This window comes from Pezoporus flaviventris, unplaced genomic scaffold (genome assembly GCF_033815535.1).
Source record: "Pezoporus flaviventris isolate CSIRO_AGI_PZ_B2104156 unplaced genomic scaffold, CSIRO_AGI_Pfla_v1 ptg000002l, whole genome shotgun sequence".
NCBI classification, from domain to species: Eukaryota; Metazoa; Chordata; class Aves; order Psittaciformes; family Psittacidae; genus Pezoporus; species Pezoporus flaviventris.
Window position 1 is genome coordinate 45,140,667 of NW_026892550.1, and position 21,145 is coordinate 45,161,811.

Sequence of the window (21,145 nt, forward strand, 5' to 3'; positions counted from 1 at the left end):
TAATATATAAGACAGGATAAAGTTATTAAAGAGAGAAAACAGATGGGCGATTTATCAACATGTTAAATGCTCTTTCTCCCCAAAGTGCACTCCTCTCATTGCCAATTCTCTTCTTTCAGGTCTACCCACCCTCCTGAGGGAGCATGTTTTTGCTTCCATTTCCTCTAGACTGACTTAACCAGCTAACATCCTCCTGGAGCTGACTTGCTGTCAAGCTGCTTGAGTGAGAGCTGCTGTGCAAACACTCATCTATACAGGTGGATATTCAAGCTCAGGGTAATTCCCTCGATTTAAGCAGCATAGCTTATCTCTTTGTGAGAGACAGACTGCCCTGAGTTAACATGATTGTTTACATGATGCTCTGCAGTTCACTGTAGAGCAGCTGACACAAGGATCTTGTTCACAGTTACATAGGAGCTAAAGTCCCACTGACAAGGGCTCAGAAAAAACACACTGTTCCTAGGAGTAGAAGGCCAACCACACATAATAAAGGTTTGCAAGAAGCCCATTGTGCAACTAGGCAATGCCAGAGTTTCTGGGTAGGGTCCTTTTATTATCACGCTCAGTCAAGTAGAACTGGCACTATGACAAGTGCTTCTGAAAGAGCACTAAACGCTACCCAGGTGAGAATAAATGCGATTCTCAACTGATGTAGCTGTATCATCAAGAACACCTAGTTTGGAGGTGTAGTAGCAACAGTACATATTTATTAATAGAGCATATTTCACTATAAGGAACCAAATGATGTTGGTAACCCGGCTCTGTACCTAAAATAAGCCACATCTGGATTTGTAGAGCTACATGGTTACACCTACAAAACTCTGCTAATTCAGATTTGACTTGTTAGTTGTGAGGCTAGAACTTGGAAGCTTTCAAATGTTACCTAGTATTTATATTAAATGCCTTTAAAATGCATTCCTTGAATTTGGGATAATTCCCTCCCAACGAAGACCATTATTACAATAGTAGCACTTTATAGTACCTAATGGCAATGTCTGTACATACTTACCCATATGCATGCACACATAAACACACAGAGTATCCATTAAAAAAAGAAATATGCATGTATACCCCTAGGTACACAACATGATGCAGGATGACATCCTCATAAGGATGTGTAAAATCATGTTTCAGACATACTATAAAGTGCATGAAATTTAGAGAAAAAAAAAAGAGAGGACAATTTCCTTCTTCAAGAATTTTCCAAATAGCAGGTCTGTTATCAGGTGCAGTCAACAGTAAACCTATATTATAAACATGCAGGTATTGAACAACTCCTAGTGGCAGGAAAAACTCATCTGTCCGTGAAATGCATTAATACAGGAGATGTGTTCCTTCAGTGAACAGCAACTGCCTTTTGCACAGACTGTAACAGACTGGAATTATCATATTTGAATTTGTTTAGTTTTCATAAAACTGAGAATGGAAAAGAAAATTGAAGGCTTTGAATTCACTTTCATTTATTTCACACCTAAGAACATCTAATTATTCAAATGAAGTAAATCACTCATGCTGCAAATCTGGGCCAGGAGGGAACTCTATTTTGGTGCGAGGGGGCTGAATAAATAGGAGGAGTTTTGTTTCAAGTGTTTCGTGGGAGCTGTCATCACCTTTCTTTGCCAGTGAAAGTTGCCACTTACTTAGTGGACTGACAGAACAGATTTCATTTCTTCCTGGCCTTATTATGTAGCATTTGGAAATGACTGTCCTTTACATTTTCGCTATAAACATGTTTGTCCACTTTGAATCAACAGCACTGTCTTGTCTTCTTGCTTCTTACAAGGCTGTTCCTTGTATGATTTTTCTGGTTTTGGGAATTGGGTAATGTAACCAATTCAGCAGGATTCTATCTTACAAATGCTAACATTAGATGACCATCTTTATTATTTTTGCAAGGCTTCACAGAATTTTACAACTGAAATTCACATGAATAAAATTCCCAGTCAGACAACGGAGGATAACAGTCCCATGGGCATTGCACAATTCCCTTTCTTATACAGGAGACTGATGAAAACAGTTTTTATACTTTGTTTTATATTTATTAATTTAGAACACCCCTCAGTCAATTGCTTTTATTTTCTTGGTACAGAGGACTTCAAGTGGCAGAAAAACAGCAAAGGGAATTCAACATAAAAAGCCAGGTGTACTCAAACAGCAGGGGAATTCTGCCTCATGGAGAGCAAAGCAGCCCTGTTCTGAATCTACTTGGCTCCTTAAGGTGCTCGTCCCTGGAAGCAATTTAAAACCACAGGCTATTTTCCATTTTTGGCCTCCGACACCTGAAGCACTGCCTGGAGGAGGGAGGCAGTATGAATTTCAGCCAATTCTCAGCAAGGCTCTCATGGCTGTTTTGCTTCTCCAACCTCCTCCTCTGCCTTCCTTAAACATCCATCACGCGTCTACTTCAGTGCTTTTCAGCAGTGCCTCTGTCTTACCATGTCTTTGGATGCAGCAATGATGGAAGCATCCTGAGGAAGAGAAGAGCTGTGGTCCTTCCTCTTTTTAGAAGGAGGGTCAAAGACTAAGTCCCAACTCTGCAGGTACACTTGCAGCCTCATCACAATGTACTAGACACAATGGCTGGAGTAAGATTTTGCAGTAATATGGACACTCAGCAATGGGGACAGGGTAAGATCTAATCCTCTGAAAATTTAGCTGATTTATGGAGAGAAAGAAACAAGTGGGAGAGTGGGGAGTAGAGAGAAAAAGAAAAGAAGTTGAGGTATCCCAGCAGTTTGCTTTTCCTAACAACATTCTTCTTGTTGTATCTTAAGTTAACCATCATAAATGCATGGGTGCTCTGGCCTCTTACACAGAGATCTCCTATGCTGCAGCTGAAAGAAGCACACTTGTAAATCTCAGGCATTCACCTTTCCCACAGAAATATGCCCTATATATGTATCAGATGCTGACAGACTCCGACCTATTCAGAGACGCAAATATTAATGAAAACTGCTGAAATCCCACTTTTATGCCTCCACCAAGGAAGCATTTTCAATGCATTTCTTCCAATGTGGGAGAAATCTCATCTGACCTAGTTTCCTACCCTGTTTGTTACCTCCTGGCTGTCTCATCTGAGGTTCCACCTGCTGTTTCTCCATCTGCCAGCCTTTTTTAGATCAGAGGAACCTTCGGAGTTACACATTAAATGTCAGGCAGGCTTAAGAAAAGTTGTTTATGTCTGTACTTAAACAGATGATATTTTCCATTAAAAATGCAGCATGGAGACACTAAAGGCTAAGATGTCATTTGCTTTTGGTTACTGTAACTCAAGAGCAAGTCTGCTTATGTGGAAACTGATGCTATTAGTTCAGACCTATGTATATTCAAGCAGAATGATGACATCCTGTGAAAACCATTATTAATGTCTTTCCCAGCAATACTGAAAGCCTCAAGCTGGGAGCCAGAAAGTATCAGATAATTTAGCCAAAGTCACTGGAAGCCTTGTGTGGACTGAAATCAAAACCCAAACCAGTAGCAGGGAACCATCTATCTTCTCCCACTTACCTTGTAAGCTGTTCCGGAGCTGAACACAAAGATTTAGTCTGCATTAATATGTCATTAAATATCAATTACCTGAACAAGTAATTACCTCTAAAGTTGCGATACCTAGGAACAACTACTCCATTCAAACCAAACATTTGAGGTACATTGCACCATGCAGTATTTACAGTATGGTATTTTGCCAGTGTGCAAGACCACAGCACTGCTGAAAAAGTCTGGGGATGCCTTAGCTGTAGGGTTTTATGGTAATCTTTGTTTTTCTGCTATTTTCATTCCTCTAACATATTCTGCAAAGGGGCCTTGATCATCTGATCTCTGTTATCTCTGAGTTCTACACAGACTTAAGAGAGGCACCAGGAATCATTCACACCCACGTAAGTCAACAAAACCACTCCCTTTATTTTCAGTGAGTTAGGGATCAGAGCTCTGGAGCATCACCTCCATTGAACACCATCTATCTGACAAAAAAAAGTACTGTACAGCCAGAGACTTAAAAAACTCTAGAAGCAAGAGTTTCAGCAGTTATTTTCTCCCTAAAAAGCATACAGAAAAGAACTGGAAACTCATCATGTCAGTACAGACTGCCACACATAATTTGTATGAGAAGATCAAATGCATGGGTACTATGGGTGTCCTAGAACACTCATGTGAAACCAGAAGAAAACTTGCAACAGATTTCAGTGAACTTTGGATCAAATCTTAAAGGCAATTAAGTAGTTCTACTTATATATTAAGGTTTTATGAACATGTGTAGGCAGCCATTCTGTACCTGTCTTCCATTGTGCTCCTGGAATAATTTCAGGGATTAAATGGATGGCCCTGAATCTTTGAGTCTCCCGGTGCTTGGAGGCAGAGGGCTCTATGACAGGCTTGCTGCAACTGGTTGACCTGCTGTTCACATGGGATGCTCCCATATGACAATCACTGAACCTAGACTGCCCATACTATGAAAGCCAGTAAAATCTGTACTTCCTGAAGAGATGCAGGTATGTTACTTTTCCTCAAGTTCAGGACAGTTTAATGTACCTTAACTTGCCTATACCTGTCTCAATGGAATGAAGGAAGGTCTTGTAGCAGGGAAGGCATTTCTTGCCTTATCCCTGAAATACAATGATTTCAAGTCATTATACCAAAGGCATCTAAAACAAGTATTAAAATTATAATTTACAATAATAAAACCATTTTTACAATGTGTCTAATTAGGAACCATTATAAGACCAAGTAAATCTGTCAAAATAGAACAAAAAAGCAACATGTTTTTTTTTTTATTCCCTGGAGGACTGGGATATGGTGAGAATTGCTACTAACTCGTAATTTGAGGACCAGAAGATTGCTTTTAGTTTGAGTTGAAATCTAGGCTATTAAGGAAAAAAGTGCTCTGAGCTATATTCCTCTCTGGCAGGCATTGCTTAAGCAAATGCGATCACAACAGTACAAGCATTTTTTAATACCCAGGGCAGGCACTTAAAAAATTTGAATACAGCAGTATCTACTTAGTTAGCTGCCAGTTCTCCAACATAATTCTGACATTTGCAATCCACGTGTCAGTATTCATTGCACTGCAGGAAATACGCCAAAATGGCATTTAGTTTACCTGGAAAGGATGGTCAGACAGCCCTTAAGGAATCTAATTAAAATGCAGCTTGTTACCAGAGCAGTGCATCTTACTGTGCTGCCATAGTAACCAGGGGTCCCATGAACTTTTGGGGCCATCTGAGGGCATGTTTGCAAGAGGCACAAGAACTAATCTGATTGCCTGTGGTACATTTTAAATGACCTGAAAACTCTGAATGATTTGCTGATGTTAACCTATGAAAGAAAACAATTATCTCCTACACGTTCAGACAATGGACCAGTCTCAGGAGTCAATTTATTCTTATTACTGGTTTTTTTTTTTTTATGTCATACTGCTCCCCACAGCTTATTTAAGAAGCACCTGATTGACCTGCAGCATGTGAGCAACCAACCAGTTTAATATGATTCCCTAATAGAAAAACAACAATGATCAAGACCTGTGGGCTGTGGAAGAGACGATGAACAACAGAAATATGTGTTCTACTTAGGCTGCTATTTCAAGTGCTATTTCTTGAAGCATCAGGCATCTGCCTGCCCTCAGTTGTTGCTTTTGGTGGATGAGTCCCTACTAGCATGCTGGGAAAATAAATCATGCTGCAGTGCTGGGCTTTTCTTCCTGAAACCTTCTACTACAACAGAAAGATCCTTAAACAGTGTTAATAATTATAAAAGGAGTATCTTACAATATTTGGACATTGTGCCTTGTCCTAATATTTATTTTTCATGTATGCAATCAATAGATTTGCCGCTGAGGCATTAAGATGAATTTTAACAGTAGACATGTCCAGGTCAAGAGATTCTTTTGACACATCACCTGTAAAGAAGACTTCAAATTGTTAGTGGATTGTTTCAGGTTGTCATGAAGCATTTCTGCAAAAGAGTGGTGGACTTTGATGAAAATATCTGCTAGCTGTTTGAAATGAACAAGAGGATTTTTAGTTGCTTTGAAAAAAGAGCTTGACAGCGATTTTTCAGAAATAAATGAAATTCCTTAGAAATGTGGGGTTGGGAATGGGGGGTGACATGAGAAATTGGAAGCACCAGCTCCAATATGTTCACGTGATTTTGGCTCACCGTGCTACACCATCAGCTTCCACTGTATGCAGCTAGGATAGGTACATACGTGGACAAATCTATTCCACATTGGGCATGCCAATACAAGGAAGGCTGCAGAAAGCCAGAAAGGAGTTCATTTCAAGAACAAGTTGGAGAGTTCAGCCTTTGGGGATTTGGGTCTCTTTTTGTAAATACCAGTGTCACACATTATGTGGTTATGCTAAAGTTTCCACATTTACAAAACCAGACAATGATATTTACCTGTTTTAAGAGCCATGCCCTAGAACACTGGGAAGACTAGAGGTATGCAAAGTTCAAAATCCTGCTCAGGATTAGATAAACAAAAAAATACTGCATCATTCAGTTAGAGGCAACATTTGATTCAAAATAACAGGTAATAAAACATGAGAGAAGTAAAAGTATCTCACATTTAAGTCTTCTGGATTGGAAGAAAATTTTCCTGGATGGAAAAATATCCAGGCAATATAATAACTAAAATTAGAGTGTCTAAAAACAGACAGTAGATTGTACTTTTGCTAAATGGATCTTTATAGAAGACAAATTGTTTGCAACTAATCCATCACTCTTCTGTATTGCCCAGTGCTCTAACAACCATGAAATAATAATTCTTCAAAGGGCCCTGGTACTCTCAATTCTTCACCCTGATTTTGTATAGAGTGGGCTTCCCCTTGCTGGTTTTGTTCCTCCCGTTCCTTCACGGGAATACATTAACACGGGTTTTTGGAGAGGAAAGAAGGTGTTGTAAATCAACACTATTTTAGGAGTTCGTTTTTAATGGGTTACATTTTATTCGCTTCAGTTGGTCACAGTATTTACAGACACAGGTTAATAAAACACATCACAAAACAAGAAAATTTCAACAGCTAATATTTATAGGTGCATAGTTCATGCTTGATTACTTCTTTTTAATATGTATAATACATACACATATATATAAAGCTCTCACAATAAGTCATCTCTGCACAGAAAGAATAGTCATAGGAAACAAATAAAAATTGTATCATAAACAATATCAAATTACTGACAGCCTATCAACAAAACATGTACAGAGTTAGAAATAAGCAGTAGACACTTAGGTGGTTTTATTTAATATTTTCTTTGTTAACTTTTAAACTTGAAGCCACAATATCCACAGCACAACAATAACCCTGCCAACCAGCTTTCATTTCAGCAGGAGGGAAATGCTGAAATGAGGTGGATGCAGTCACAGATACTCCAATCATTGCTGATGGAAGACTTCAAAATACACTGTAAAAACTGTAAAAAAATTTTACGACTGGGCACATTGGAACTCAGCACTTGTACAGGATGGGATGTCTTTAGTAGTAGATTTCAGGAGATACAAAGGAAGGAAAGGACTCTCATGCTTCAGGTTCATAGTCTTGATACTCTTCCTAATGAGGAGAGCAGAAATCAGTGCTACTAGTACTTCAGATAAATGCACCCTACCTTCACCATTTGTTCTAGTCCAAGTGGATTCAATATCAGAATATTATGGATTTTCATGTGATCAGGATCTTTCCATTTTTTATTGTTTTGTTTCAGATACTGTGGTTGTGGTATTTGCAAGAGAATTAAGCTTTTACAGTGATTAACACGTCATTCAGCTGATGCTGCCAGGAACTCACAAGGCTACTCACGGCAATTCCCTTGGAGAGGGAGGACTAACTCTGAGCTGAACAGCACACTAGGTGCTGCAGACACTCCTATAAGCCAGTAGATCATTTAAGTATGTGTTTAACTACAGTTACATGATCAGCCCTCCTAATTTCAGTGACATTCAATGTTAGCGATGAAGCATGCCTTCAAGTCTTTTACTGGATCATGGCCTAAACGTTTTATACCTCTGATTTGCAACCTAATTATCTATACTGCTGTGAAACTGCCACTCCAACTACCAATGCATCATGCCAAACACTGTAGTAAGGTTTTAGATAGCAGCTTCATGAAAAAAGCAACAAGATAATTTACTCATATAATTGCATGAATTTAAGAGTATAATACTGAATTATCGTCTTTGCAAAGTGTGATGCTTTGATAAATGGCTAAGCCATTAAAACAATCTAGGAAGATAAGATGCAGTTTTTCCCAGATGTCCTATCAAACTTAAGAAAAAGATACAAGTTTACTGCAGATTACTCAGAAACCCAGCCACAGGTATTTCAAAACATACACAATATTTTTCTGGTAAACTTTCTCACTATCAAGAAAGCAATGGATTTTCTGATTCCCAGATCTTGACCAAAGTGACTGTGCTTCTGTTGTGCCCTTGCAGCTCACAGCATCAGCCTGTGCCAGGCAAATATAACTTAAGTGTGCATCCCCCTTCTCCTACATGCATGCACAGCAAATACCACAACTTATTTACCTCTGGAGGCATTTCATAGGCCTCATTCTCAGGATCCACAGCAACATTGGTATTATTCACCATTCCCTCCTGCAGGAAACCTTCTTCATTCTACATTTAAAACACGGAAAGAAAAGTGATAAACTAACTGCTTGTCTTGTCATTCCTCCCCACCAGTGGTTGACTTCTTGGCCTGTCCCTTGGTTGCGGGATGTTGCTAGGGGTTGTGAATAGCTCCAGAGAGATCTTCTCCATGTTCCACAGGGGTATCCATGGGAATGACTACCATCATTTTTCCAAATAGCTGAAGTGCTGATATCCCATTTCTCTGTTGCCATGGACAGGCCAAGAAGTCAATATGAATACAAGCACAGTGTCACCACCAACTTGCTGAATAGATTTGGAAAATATTTTAATCCCATATAAAATGCTTTGGTCAAGTCATGAACCAAACCACAACAAGGTTTTTTTTGCTCCTTAAGAGACAGTCCCATACAAACTGTTTAAGTAGGTTATCACATTCATTTCTGTTTGACTACCTGGGGGAATACAGTCACAGGTATGCAAAAGGAGTTGTAAAAGCAGGCCAGACGACTTGGGTAGTATCAAGACACACAAATGAAATAGTAATTCAACTGGGTATTTTTAATGTTAGTAATTCAATTATATATTTTTTAATGTTACAGACACTTCAATTGTCTCATAAGTCATTGTTTATTTTACAGTTTTAGCCCTTTTACAGTCAATTTCAAAGTAGCCAAAAAAGGGAGAACTATTATAACTCAGGCTGGTTTTTAGCTTCAGTTTTAGAACCTAGCTGTATTGGGAAAAGGTTTTTTCCTTTAATGGGTCACACTTCCATATGCGTTACTATGTCAACCGGCATGTTACTCTGTGCAGTGTTAGCATACGATACAGTGTGCAGTATTAGCGCACGATACCCAGCTTTTTACACCTTCTTCCATTACTGACCATTACGGAAGCACTTCTATTTTTAAGAAATTTGTATAAATGCTTCTGGGAATTAATGACATGCAACAGTGTAAGGAATAACTTGCTGAGTAAGTTTACCTAAGTGTTGTCCTAGAACTACAGATATTATTTAAAAAAAAACAAACAAACCCAAACCATTCCAAACGGGCCAATTCCCGTAGTAGTTGTTACTACAGAAGTTCACCGAGAAGAAACATGAACTTTCCCAGAACAATGACCACTGGAGTCCATCCTGAACTGTAAGAAAACTGGTATGAAAACATGCAGAGTAGCTCAGTGGAACTACTGTGACCATGCTGATTTATATGAGTTGACAATCTAGACAAAAATGCACTAAAAAAAATTACAGACACTCAGGAAGAAATTCACTTCAAAAAACCCTTCAGGTTGGTAGCATAGATGTAAGTACAAAATTAAGTAAGTCACAAACTAGACTAACGAGGTAATTCTTCAAAGTATACAATTGATAGGATTGTGATGATAATTATATTTAGGATATAGATAGGCTGAAGATAAGAGAAGCTAAACCTGAAACTCACTTCCGCAAGTTTAACACCAAATAGAAAATAATACACACAACAGGTGGCACTGAACCCTCTTTACCTTCACACAGTGTTTATCATGCTGCTGCTGTTCACAGTTTGCTGTATATCAGCTCCCTCTTTGGTTTAACCAGGTGACCTTAGTCATAATACTCTGCTCCTCACCTGCTGCATCTCTCCACTCACAAATTGTGACTTTATCTGCCAGATACAAATCCTGTTCTTCCTTGGTTTGGTCACCTCTCCTGGCACTGATGAATGTGCATGTACATGTTTTTCACCCTCAAAGTCCATAATGTGCAAAATTCATTTCCACAATGTGAATTCTTCTATCTCTTACTTCAGACTGTAAAAGGTCCAGTAGGAAGTTTTCTGGTGCCATTGCTTCTCACTGGGGCCAGATATGCTTTTTCCTCTACATGCAAACAGCATAATCCTTGTGGAGTTAATGCCTACTATTCTGCCAAGTTGTCTCCATGCATGGGCCTGCTAACAGTTAACACTCTGCCTTGCTCTATGGCATAGATAACACAGACAAATTCCAAAATGCAGTCAGGGACACCAACGAATAAGCTTCCTAACATCCTTACTTAGGCCTGTGTCTTCCAGAAGAACTAGTAATTTTGGGTGTTAAATATGACAGGTTACTTTTCGAGCACGAAATTATCAGAAAAACAGGGTTTAATTACAATTCTCCCCCAGCTTACCAAAACACTCAAGCTCCTAAGATTATTTGATGCGCAATATTTAATATCCAACTTCTAAACAAATTTTTAGGAGTATTTATGCCGAGTAACATCAATCCTTATCAACTTTGACTGAAATAGCTACATAATGTGTACAAAGCAAATTTAAAAGCTGTTCCTGTGCACTCGATCTAACGTATCTGCTCTAAGGACCTACAGTTCCAGTCTACTGCTCTCCTGTTTGATCTAAGATATAATTTAATTTCTGCTTCCCCCTATCATTAAGGAACAGCTTTGGCCAACAATCACTACATCAAGAAAAACTGCACCCAAAATCAGTCTTGAGGTTGCACAAGGAAGAAAGCATGCAGTTTAATGTGAACCGTAGCAGGAGAACAGATGGCAAGTGAAACTGCCACGACCATTATTTACAATGAAGAACAAGATTTGCCAGATGGATTTCAAAGAGCTTCAAAGGTCGTACACTGTTTGTTAGGAACCTCTGCAGAGGGTCTGGACTCTCCGTTGGCATTACAGAGACACAATGCCTTTAAAAAGCTGAATTTATCATCTTCCCAAATTCCTTCAACAAATTCAGGATGGAGATTCTTCTGCAGCTTTCAACCACAACACTAGTATTTTTTCTAATGAAGCAAACCAGAAGCCATATCAAATCATCAAGGGGACTGTTTTCCTGAGAAAGACATACCACCATTGTTTAGCTGGTAACAGTAACACGAACATCACCTTTCATGTTGATGTCACTGCAGTTCAGATAAGAATGATATTACTCAAGGTCACATTTGTTACATTTAAATGCATAGCATAGGTGACCACATCACTTTAAATGCTAGCGCTTTCTGCTTCTGGTGTACTTGTCACTTTGAAGTATCACAAAGGTAAACACCCACCCCCAGTAACACAGAGCCATTAAAGGTACACTTTGTATCATTATTTATCTCCCCCTTAAAAAAAAAGAAATGCAATTTTACATTCTCATGATCATAACTCCATAACCTAACTCAGTTATGGAACAGAAAAAACACCCAATAGACCAATAACGAAAGACATGTTTTTCTCTTGAAGCTATCACCTCTATTCTTAAACCATTTAGGAGGGTATTTCCAGAGGGAAAGCTTTTTATTAGTTCTGAAAAGCTAAACATAAGATTCTCAGCGATTAAGTCAGTTCTTCACTGAGGAGAATGAGCTCTATTGCAGGGAAAACACTTTAAAAAGGGAAAACTGTAACTCGCACAATAAACAAGGTGTTAGAAAAATGGCAAGTTGAGGATGTCTGCTTGTACCCTGAAGATTCCACTCAGAAAAACCAAATACCCACCTCTATCTCAGTTTGGAGCATGATCACTCTGGGTACGACTTGTATTTTATACATCTCCAGAGAGTCCTGTGCCCTCAATTTCTCATGCAGATATTGTGGGAGGATTTTTTTATCTAGCAGAAAGCTTTATGTCCACAATGAATTCTACACACAAAAATAAGCTAACACATGCCTCTAACACATAAAAATGTAACATGAGAAATAACAGTTAATTTCAACAAAATAATTATAAACTCAATGAACACTGGTTGCACTACATCACTTGCCAGTCTGTATTGAGTGTTTTGTAATTATTGACTAGCTGCAAAACAAGATAAGAGGCACTATGGAAAAAGCAGTGAACTAGAAAAGGAAAAAAGCTGGTTCACAAGATAATTTTGGTACACCTCTTTTGTAAAGACCTTTAAAGTCCCTTGAGACCCTTAAAATATTTCATGCAAAGCATTTTTAACTTAGTCCAGTTGTACGTGCATACCAGCTGGTACCTGGGGGAGCTTGAAATAAAAAATAAAATCAAAGACACGCAACCAATAGCATTAGTACCTTGCAAAATTACCATGTGCTAACAGATTACAGTAAGGGTAGTATTGCCTTGGACTCTACTTCCAAGCCCTGTCGCATACCAAGAACAGAACTGGCAGAGAGGTGGGATGCAATGCTTGGTGAACAAGCCCAAATAGTGCTTTCTCAATTTAACAGGAGAAAGGACAATCCCATCAGGGAATTTGATGTTTCCCAAGCTCATCAATTGTTCTGAGTAGCTCATCTGGAGAAGAAGCCATGCCCGCCTCCTGCCTGCCTGTGAGGCGTGGTCATATACATCTTTGCAAGCTCATATGTTAAGTCTAGACAACTTCTAGTGAATTATTGAATTTGTTGTTGTTACAGTCTAGATAATTGTGCTACTAATCTGCCTTTATTGCCACACCATCATTTAGAGAAACTGATTATCCCTAAAGCTGTTGGTCTCATGCCTGTTACTGCATCCTAAACCTATAATTCATCAGGGTTGCCTTAAGCCCTTACAACTGGTAACCGAATATCTAGCCTGACTAAACCCATTTCATTTTGGTATGTAAAAACCCTGTAAAAGAACTTTCTTCAGGGACTGTCATTATACAGCAAGCTTGAAGAAAAACTTTGGGATTTGTGTTGTATAGCCTCAAGGACAGTTGTTATGCATACTATCTAAATTCACCTCTTGATACAAGCTGAATAGCAATTTTCCATGCCAATGGAATCAAAATTCACCTTTGAAAGGAAAATAATTGCTATTCTTTTTATCCACCAAGTATCACAATACTTAGGGTCTGGATATTGGACCTAAGTGAACAAATACTTGTCTTTCTAATTTGGTAATTTATTTTTTACAGGTATGTTGACCATAAAGTCCAATTTACCAGGTGGGAGCAAATCACTTGAACAGAACAGCAAACTCTCAACAATATGCAAAACAAAGATATGCTAAAAGGCCTCAGTTTATTTACTTTTCTAGTCCTAAGGTACAAAACACATGGAGTTGACTGCCAGGTCAGCTTAGGATGGTCTAAAGGTTTGTTCACTTAATACAATAGTCAGTGGCTCCAAGCCTCAGGTGCAAATGACAAAGCATGAGCATCAGTCTAGTGGTTTTACTCCAAAGATACAGACAGGAGACATATCTATTCACTAGCTAGAAAGAAGTGAACTGTTTTAATTGTCACTAAACTGAACACCTAAGTGAATGAAATGATGAGAAATCATTATGTGTGAAGGAAACTAGCTGTTCCAGTGCACAACTCATTTAGAATACCAATAATAAAATGGGACTAGAGCCCTCATTCTCTTTAAATGGACAGTGGAAGTGAAGAAGAAACATTTAATTAAACAAATAAGTATCAGCATGATAGCACAATTTCAATGAAAGGCCAACACAGTGCCTCCAAGTGCTGCAGGCTGCATTTTGGTTCATATTTTTATGCCAGTCAGTTGGCAATAATAAAAGTGAAGCAGATAAAGCCTGGGGCCTATGAAAAGACAAAAAATGTGAAGACTGTCTACATATTTGTGGTTATAGGTCCATCTTGGTGTCTATAAATAGCTGGAAAGACTTGCTGCTTACAACAATTTATGAAGTGCTGTAAAAGCCTAAAAAACCATATTTCAATACAACACAGATTGTGTGATATTTTTGTTCTCTTCCTTTAAAATTCTCTGCTTAGTATTACCTGTAAAGATGAGACTCAACTCAGTTCAGAGTATAACAGGAACATTTCTGTGAGCAATCAACTTTCCTCAAACTCAGATTAATTTTTTTGCATTAACCAGGCTGGTAAAGTACCTAATTAGAGCTGCTGATAGGTTATTTGCTGATAAATGGCTGTGATTTATATGAAGAACCTTCCCATTGCCCAGGTCAGACCAGCAGGTCATACAAGTTCTAAAATGATGGACATCTGCATTAATTACAGGTGACTGAAAAGAACAGGCTGCCTAGGGGCTGAGTCAAGGTGCCAGCAGTAACACATGTAAATGCACCCAGAACACAGTCAGCTTCATGCTTTTCAGCTTCCAAAATCTACAGTGACATTGATAACTCCACAGGTAGCGAAAGAAAAAGCTGGAGCTTTAGAAAAATTTCCGTAGCTGCTAATTGAAAAACAGTGGTAATGATTCTATGGTAAGTAAACTTCCTATCAGAGAGATGTCACACCCGTTCCTCACTTGATATTCTCCTGAGCAAGGTATATTTTAGAGTAATCAATCTGCTGGTCTAATCCAGCCCAAGGGTGCCTTCTCCTGAATACAGAATTCAGCCTACACAATGCACTTTGCTAGGGATGTTGGGAGATCCCAAAGATCAACAGCAGGAGTGATCACATCCTAAAACAGAGAGGAAAGATGAAGGAACCTGTTAGGAAAGCACAAGTGAACTAGGTTCATATAATCACAAAGGAATCACCTGAACTAGAAGTCTTGAAGAACAGCCTGGCCCTACATGTGTCAGGAGCAACATGCGATTAGCTAAACCCATCTGTCCCCCTGCAGCAATGGAGGATTCTCCAATCTGTATGAACCTATCACCAAGAACAAACTCCAAGGATGATACCTGAGATTTGCATCTATTAAATAAAACTAGAACGCAAGTATCTTGTGATCTTGACTGATCTCTTTAAAGCATTCCTTCAATTCCAACCTATTACAACACTACTTAGCTGGGGAACTTTAAAACATGCTTCTTTCAAGGAAGAAATCAGCACTTCCTCTGAGAAACACCTGAAACAATTTTTTGAAGTTCTTATATATTTTTTTAAACTATATAAAGGTTTTAGGAGTATTTCCTGCAATTGTGATCTATTCAGCAGATCAAATACTACAAAAGACTAGAAAGTCAGACTGCATTTTAAAATTTATATTCCTGAGCTATCCATTTTCACCCAGAACAAGTATACAACTACACAGAGCTTTCTCTTACATTGGGAAAGATTAGCACGAAACACAAACATCTCTTCAGCTTATTCTTCTCCCATAAAAGAAGAAATGATTCTTTTGAAGTAAGTGGAAAGAAATATTTAATAAAGTTTGCTTAGTAAGGTGCAGGAGAGGAGACTCCTAAAGGACTAGTACCTAAATACACAATACTTGAGTACGTGTGTTGTGTTTTCTTTCCTTTCTCCTCTGGCAATGTTACCATTATTTTTGCTTTTCATTTCTGACTTAGATGAAGTAAAGCGCCAGACTGAAGTCTGCTGTCCTCTATACTGCATGAGAGTGGAGTTCAAAGCAAAACCACCTTTCCCAGGCCAAATTCTGCTCTTATCTATGTGTTAAAATAAGCCTGGTATAACTTTTCACCTTACTAAGCCATCTTTGTACTCATACCTGTACCACTGAACAGCCTGTCTCTTTTCAGACATCTGCTGCTGCTCCAAAACAGCATAAAAGTACCATAAAAATCTTTACTACTTCATATATAGAAAATGGTAAAAGTGCAAGTTTGGATGACCTCGAGGAGTCACCTCTGCTTTAGGCAGGTTCAACTTTCCCTAAGTCATTCGCAACAGATGTCTGGGGAAAAGACACCTTAAAAGCCTCCGATTACAAAAAATCCACAGCATACCCAGGCAATCTCAATCCTGCACATACTGTTACCATTAGCATCTTTCTTGGTGTCTAACCTTGACATTCCTCAGTATCATTTAGCACCAGTATCTCTAGTCCTGTTCCCAGTGGACACAGTCCCCTTTCTCTCTGTAGAAAGGGTTTGATATTGGAAGAAACCGCTATGCTAACTCATTCCAGTCTTCTGTGGACTAACCCAGCTTGTTCTGTCCACAAAATGCAGTAACAAAAAAATCTCCTGAGCATCCACTAACCTGTATCTCATTTAAGTCTTCGCTAGAGTTGGGATGTGGCTGCTTGGTGTTTGAAGAAGTCAAGTAGGGCAGAGACTGCTTGCTCATCAGGCTGGTGGAGGAAAAGGAGGGCAAGCCCCAGTGGTGTCTAACGTGAGAAAACTACCTGAACCAGTGTTGGCTCCCAGTCTCCTCAGCCACTGATTAAGCTTCAAAAGGGAGTTGTTACTGCACCATTTTAACCAGAAAGAGTCTTCTATTAATAAACTCCGCCAAACCACCTGAAATTAAAATGCAGAGCTGCTTTTAAAGGATCAAAGCAGCATAGAATGATAGTTGACAGAATTGTCAGAACGGCACTTTCCTTCTGGTACTTTCTTAGTATTAATCACAGTAGCTCCCAAAACTTCACCAGCTAAGCCGGGGTATCCCCTCTGCAACTGGGAATACAGTGGAGTCACAGCAAAGCAATCAACGTGAACTGCTACAGTTCACAAGAAAGTGCTGGCCCTCAGCCACAAGGAGCATAACAAAAGGGAAATAACCCTCTTCTTCACATATGTTTTTGACTTGACAGAGGGGACTCTAATCATACTCCAAGTATCACCCCGTTAATATTTAAGCATATGACGGAAACAAAACGATGCATACAAGACCATAGAGGTAGCACACACAAACAAAAAATATAGTTGAGGTAAAACATTCATTCTGTTCACTAAACCCACAAGGGCAAGTGAAACCACATTTCTGTCAGTAAGTTTTGAGTGAAATACTGCTTAGCATTTGCGCTTATTATACCCTCTACTTTGGGGATAAATAGAAAAAAACAAACCAAACCTACTTTTTGAATTCCTGGCATAACAGTCAGCTACATGTGATTTACAGATGTGCAGATCAAGTTGTGGAAGAATAATTCCATGCATGCCATGCCAGTGAGACTGATTATCAAAATTTGTTCTATAGACATGAGGGTGTTCAGTTAAAACAGAGGCGGAATTAAAAGTACACGCATGGGAAATCAATTACAGTTGCTACAGTTCTTTCTCCTACAAGCCACATTCACAGTTCCTGCAATAAACATTGATATGCTGCCCAGAGCAATACAACATCTTAAGCATTTATGTTCTCACTAGGATGGAGCTTTTTCATATTTTCAGCATTGAGGATGATGCAAAAAGACTGTCAGGACAAGTCCATCCTTCAGAAAGAGATGTGCATTTATGATATGACTCCCTGTAGTTTGAAAACAACACAAAAGCCTATCTGCTACCAGCCGTAAAGATGTTTCTCTACACGTGCTACTTGCTGAACATTTAGATAAGAATAAGAGCCAGATCTTGAGATCACCCATGCAGATCTGAACACAATTCACTTGCATGACTGCCACAGCTGGGTGCCCAAGTGTTTACAAATGCTCAAGCTGTATCAGTTAGACACCCAGCTGGTGAATTTATTTGCAAATGCCATTTCAGAAATGAGCCATACTAGAAAATACTTATGTGGAATACAAGGCTAAAAGTAAATGTAGTTTGCCATGAACAAATGAACTGAATGAAATTCAGCAATATGCTGTATTATCATCTTTTAATCACCATTTCCAAATCATTTTATTTCAGTTATCTGATGATAAGTATTTGTGCATTCCCACCACAGGAATACTTCAATGTCTGTCATTAAACTATGATATTTTTTGTAGTGGTTTAGCATAAACCCAGTTGACGTGTTTACTATTTCACAATAAGCATTGTTTAACAAGCAGATTCAATGAGGAAACCATACTACTGAAAATAGCAGGGATTTCTGTACATGTGTGCAATTTCTGTAAGAGCAGGCAACAACCAACTGCTTCGTATTCACTGGTTTAGTTGTTCATTTGCCAAGAATTATCCAAGAAAGGCAGTGGCATTAGAAATTGCAACCAAAACTGCTCTAACGTTACTAATCTCTTTTTACACTTGAAACATTCCAAACACATATGGGAAATGCGGATGCTTAGTGGGATATGTTTACCTAAACAGGAGACACTTTTGCTGGGATGTGCCCTGGACCATCTAGCATCCTCAAAAAGCTATTTACAGAGTAATAGCTGCTGCCACAACTATTCAGAAACTTTTCTGAATGGATTCTTGCAGAAAAGGAATTCAACACATTCTTTGCAACAAGGACAACAAATGCGTACCATATGTAAGCAATCTGATAAGAGAAGCTTAAAATAACATTACTAATGAAAGCTTAAAAGCTGATCTACTTGAACTTGAATTATTTTTACACATTTAGATTCAGATAAGCCTTGATTCAGCAAATGATTTTCAAACATACACTGAAGCACATAGTTAGTTCATTGGAAGTCAAAGCTTTTACATAGGTTTAATATTAAAATAACATTGTAGTGAATCAAGAACTAACTTCAGAAACCCAAAGTGTTTGAAGTGCCAAACTATTTAATTTGATAAGGTATAACATTTTTGAAACCTGATGCAAACTCTTTTTATCCAGCAAGGCAGACAGTCTCAGCATTTAACCATCTGTAATTTACCAAATTAAATCAGTGACAAGAGAGCTCTTTTATTGTACCATCAATGCAATAGGAGCATTAAGATTCACATATAAAGGGAAAGCATTCAAGCAAAGTGTGTTCCTAATACATGTTCCAATAGCCCCATGGAAACCAAGATTTATGTAAAGCAAAGCAAACTTTGGAGACAACATTCTCACAATGACTATTCACTGAAGAAACAGAACCCCTTCAGCACTGAAGTAATTTTTTTTATACATTGCTGCTGATTACTCTGTGCAAAAGAAAAATGCTCCGGTGCTTTGTGTTGTGTGGGTGATGCTCCCATTTCCCAACTGAATTAGGCCCAACATTTATATCAGGGGCGAAGTTTTCTAAATTGGCTTGTATTGGTACAATGACTCAGTGATCACTGCACAAGTGGGAGGACTTCAAGTATTTAATGTTGCATCTCATAATTCTTTCTGTCACAAATGCAAATGTTAGAGAATTTAAATTCATTTTTATCTTGTCATTTTAAAATCCTAAAAGGGACCTTTGACCACTCAGCACCCTGTTAAGCATTTAGCAGTCAGGAAGAAAAGTTTTCCTCGTCCATGATTGTTTAACTGGTTTCAAATCTAATCCTAATTCCTTCATGTGAATACAATGTATCACCATTTGCCCATTTCTCCAGGGGGAAAAAAGAAATCAAATTAAAAATTGGTCTGTCTCCTAAACTTTAAAGAAAAGAGAAGACAGGATTAATAATAGACAGAAGATGGGGTTGTGAACCCCATGAGCTACACAATCTGTATGCACAAAACATATGTACATCGTGGGGGCTTCTATGAAATAAATTTTAATTACTGTGTCCCCTTTCAAAGCCAAGTGCCTTGTAAATAGCAGCTGGAGACACTCAACTCATTGAATGAGAATTATGACTATCCTCTTCAAAGGCATAGGATGCAAGTCCTGTAGGCCCCAGTAACCTAAAGCACTTGAACATGTTCATCCCATTGAAGTGCATGTGATTGTTTTTCATCATAAGATTAATCACACATTGGGGATATGTATGGTTAACCAATGACCTGAAATTCAACACCTGGGAGCACTGAGATGTAACCAGCCCTGGTGCTTAGGCTTGCCTCTGTCACCAGCCTAGGAAAGATGGCTCCTTCACTCTCTCACACAAACCTTCTCCCGTGCTTGTTAGCCTGTCTGTGATACTTGATATTAGTGACTCATCTACATTGTAAATCACTAGTTCAGGCTTTTCATTAATCACCTGAAGCACGCTGGCCGCTGCAGTTTGCTCAGAGTCCCTGCTCTATGAATAATTCAGGCTTCAGCATTACAAACGCTGGGAAGAAGTTTGTAGGTCAGGCTTTGCACTTCAGCAATGAATTTGTGACATCACAGAAGGTATCTTATGGATATTTGTTACCAGCCAAAACCAAAATTCAAAGAGTAGTTGTTATATCGTATGGGTGGCCAGGCAATCACCTCTGGTGCATTCCCAGCGATATGCTTGTACAGACAATTAGTCCTGTAGCACAGACCAGTCTGCCTTTCCTGTAGAAAAAGCACTGACTAGCTTGTTCAACAGAATGAAAAACCCAGAGTAAATATGAATGCACTGTACTGCAAACTGATTTTTTTTCTTTTTTCTTTCAGAGGAAGAAAAAAAATCTCATTCAAAATATTCTGCACAAGGCACTATATGTTTTACAGGAATGAGAAAGCCACTGAGAAAAGCTACAGGTCGTGGGGAGGAGCGTGGATTTCTGATGGACTATTGACACTTCCTCCCCCATCCCTGCCACAACTAGATTTGATTCATAGCTCCTTCTTTACATCCCTTTCAATTAACTGTTTCTTAATTATTCCTACAACATTCAAACATTTTTATTAACACTAACTACAAAGTAACTGGGCCTCATACTCTAGATCAAAACAGGTTTCACACAAATTAACCAGGGCAAAGTGCACTCTCAGTGAAAAACTAGCAATGTGTAATTGATTTATGTCCACTGTCCACCCATCTGTTAACCCCATCAGTTTGTTCTCTGATAAAACATCAAAACTGCTGTCAATCATGCAGACAACCAAAGAGGCTTTATCACAGACACTAAAAGAATAACTCTCCCTTCTAACTTCTTAACACAGATAAGCATATCATTTGATATAGAGATTAGAGCTCAGGCACAGTAGCACAAGAAACCTGATAGATACTTAAGTGATGCGTCAAG

At 38.7% G+C, this 21,145-nt stretch overlaps 1 protein-coding gene across 1 annotated transcript in view; it reads right to left on the minus strand.

Annotated features, from left to right (window-relative positions):
- Positions 1-6,920: 6,920 nt before the first annotated feature.
- The window catches only part of SNCA (synuclein alpha), a 68,816-nt gene continuing 54,591 nt past the window's right edge, over positions 6,921-21,145 (minus strand). Inside the window, exons 5-6 of the mRNA XM_061476950.1 lie at positions 8,525-8,614; positions 6,921-7,550 (exon numbers count right to left, since the gene is read on the minus strand). Of these exons, the coding sequence (XP_061332934.1) occupies positions 7,518-7,550; positions 8,525-8,614 (123 nt within the window). The 3' untranslated portion in view covers positions 6,921-7,517. The remainder of the gene's footprint in view (positions 7,551-8,524; positions 8,615-21,145) is intronic.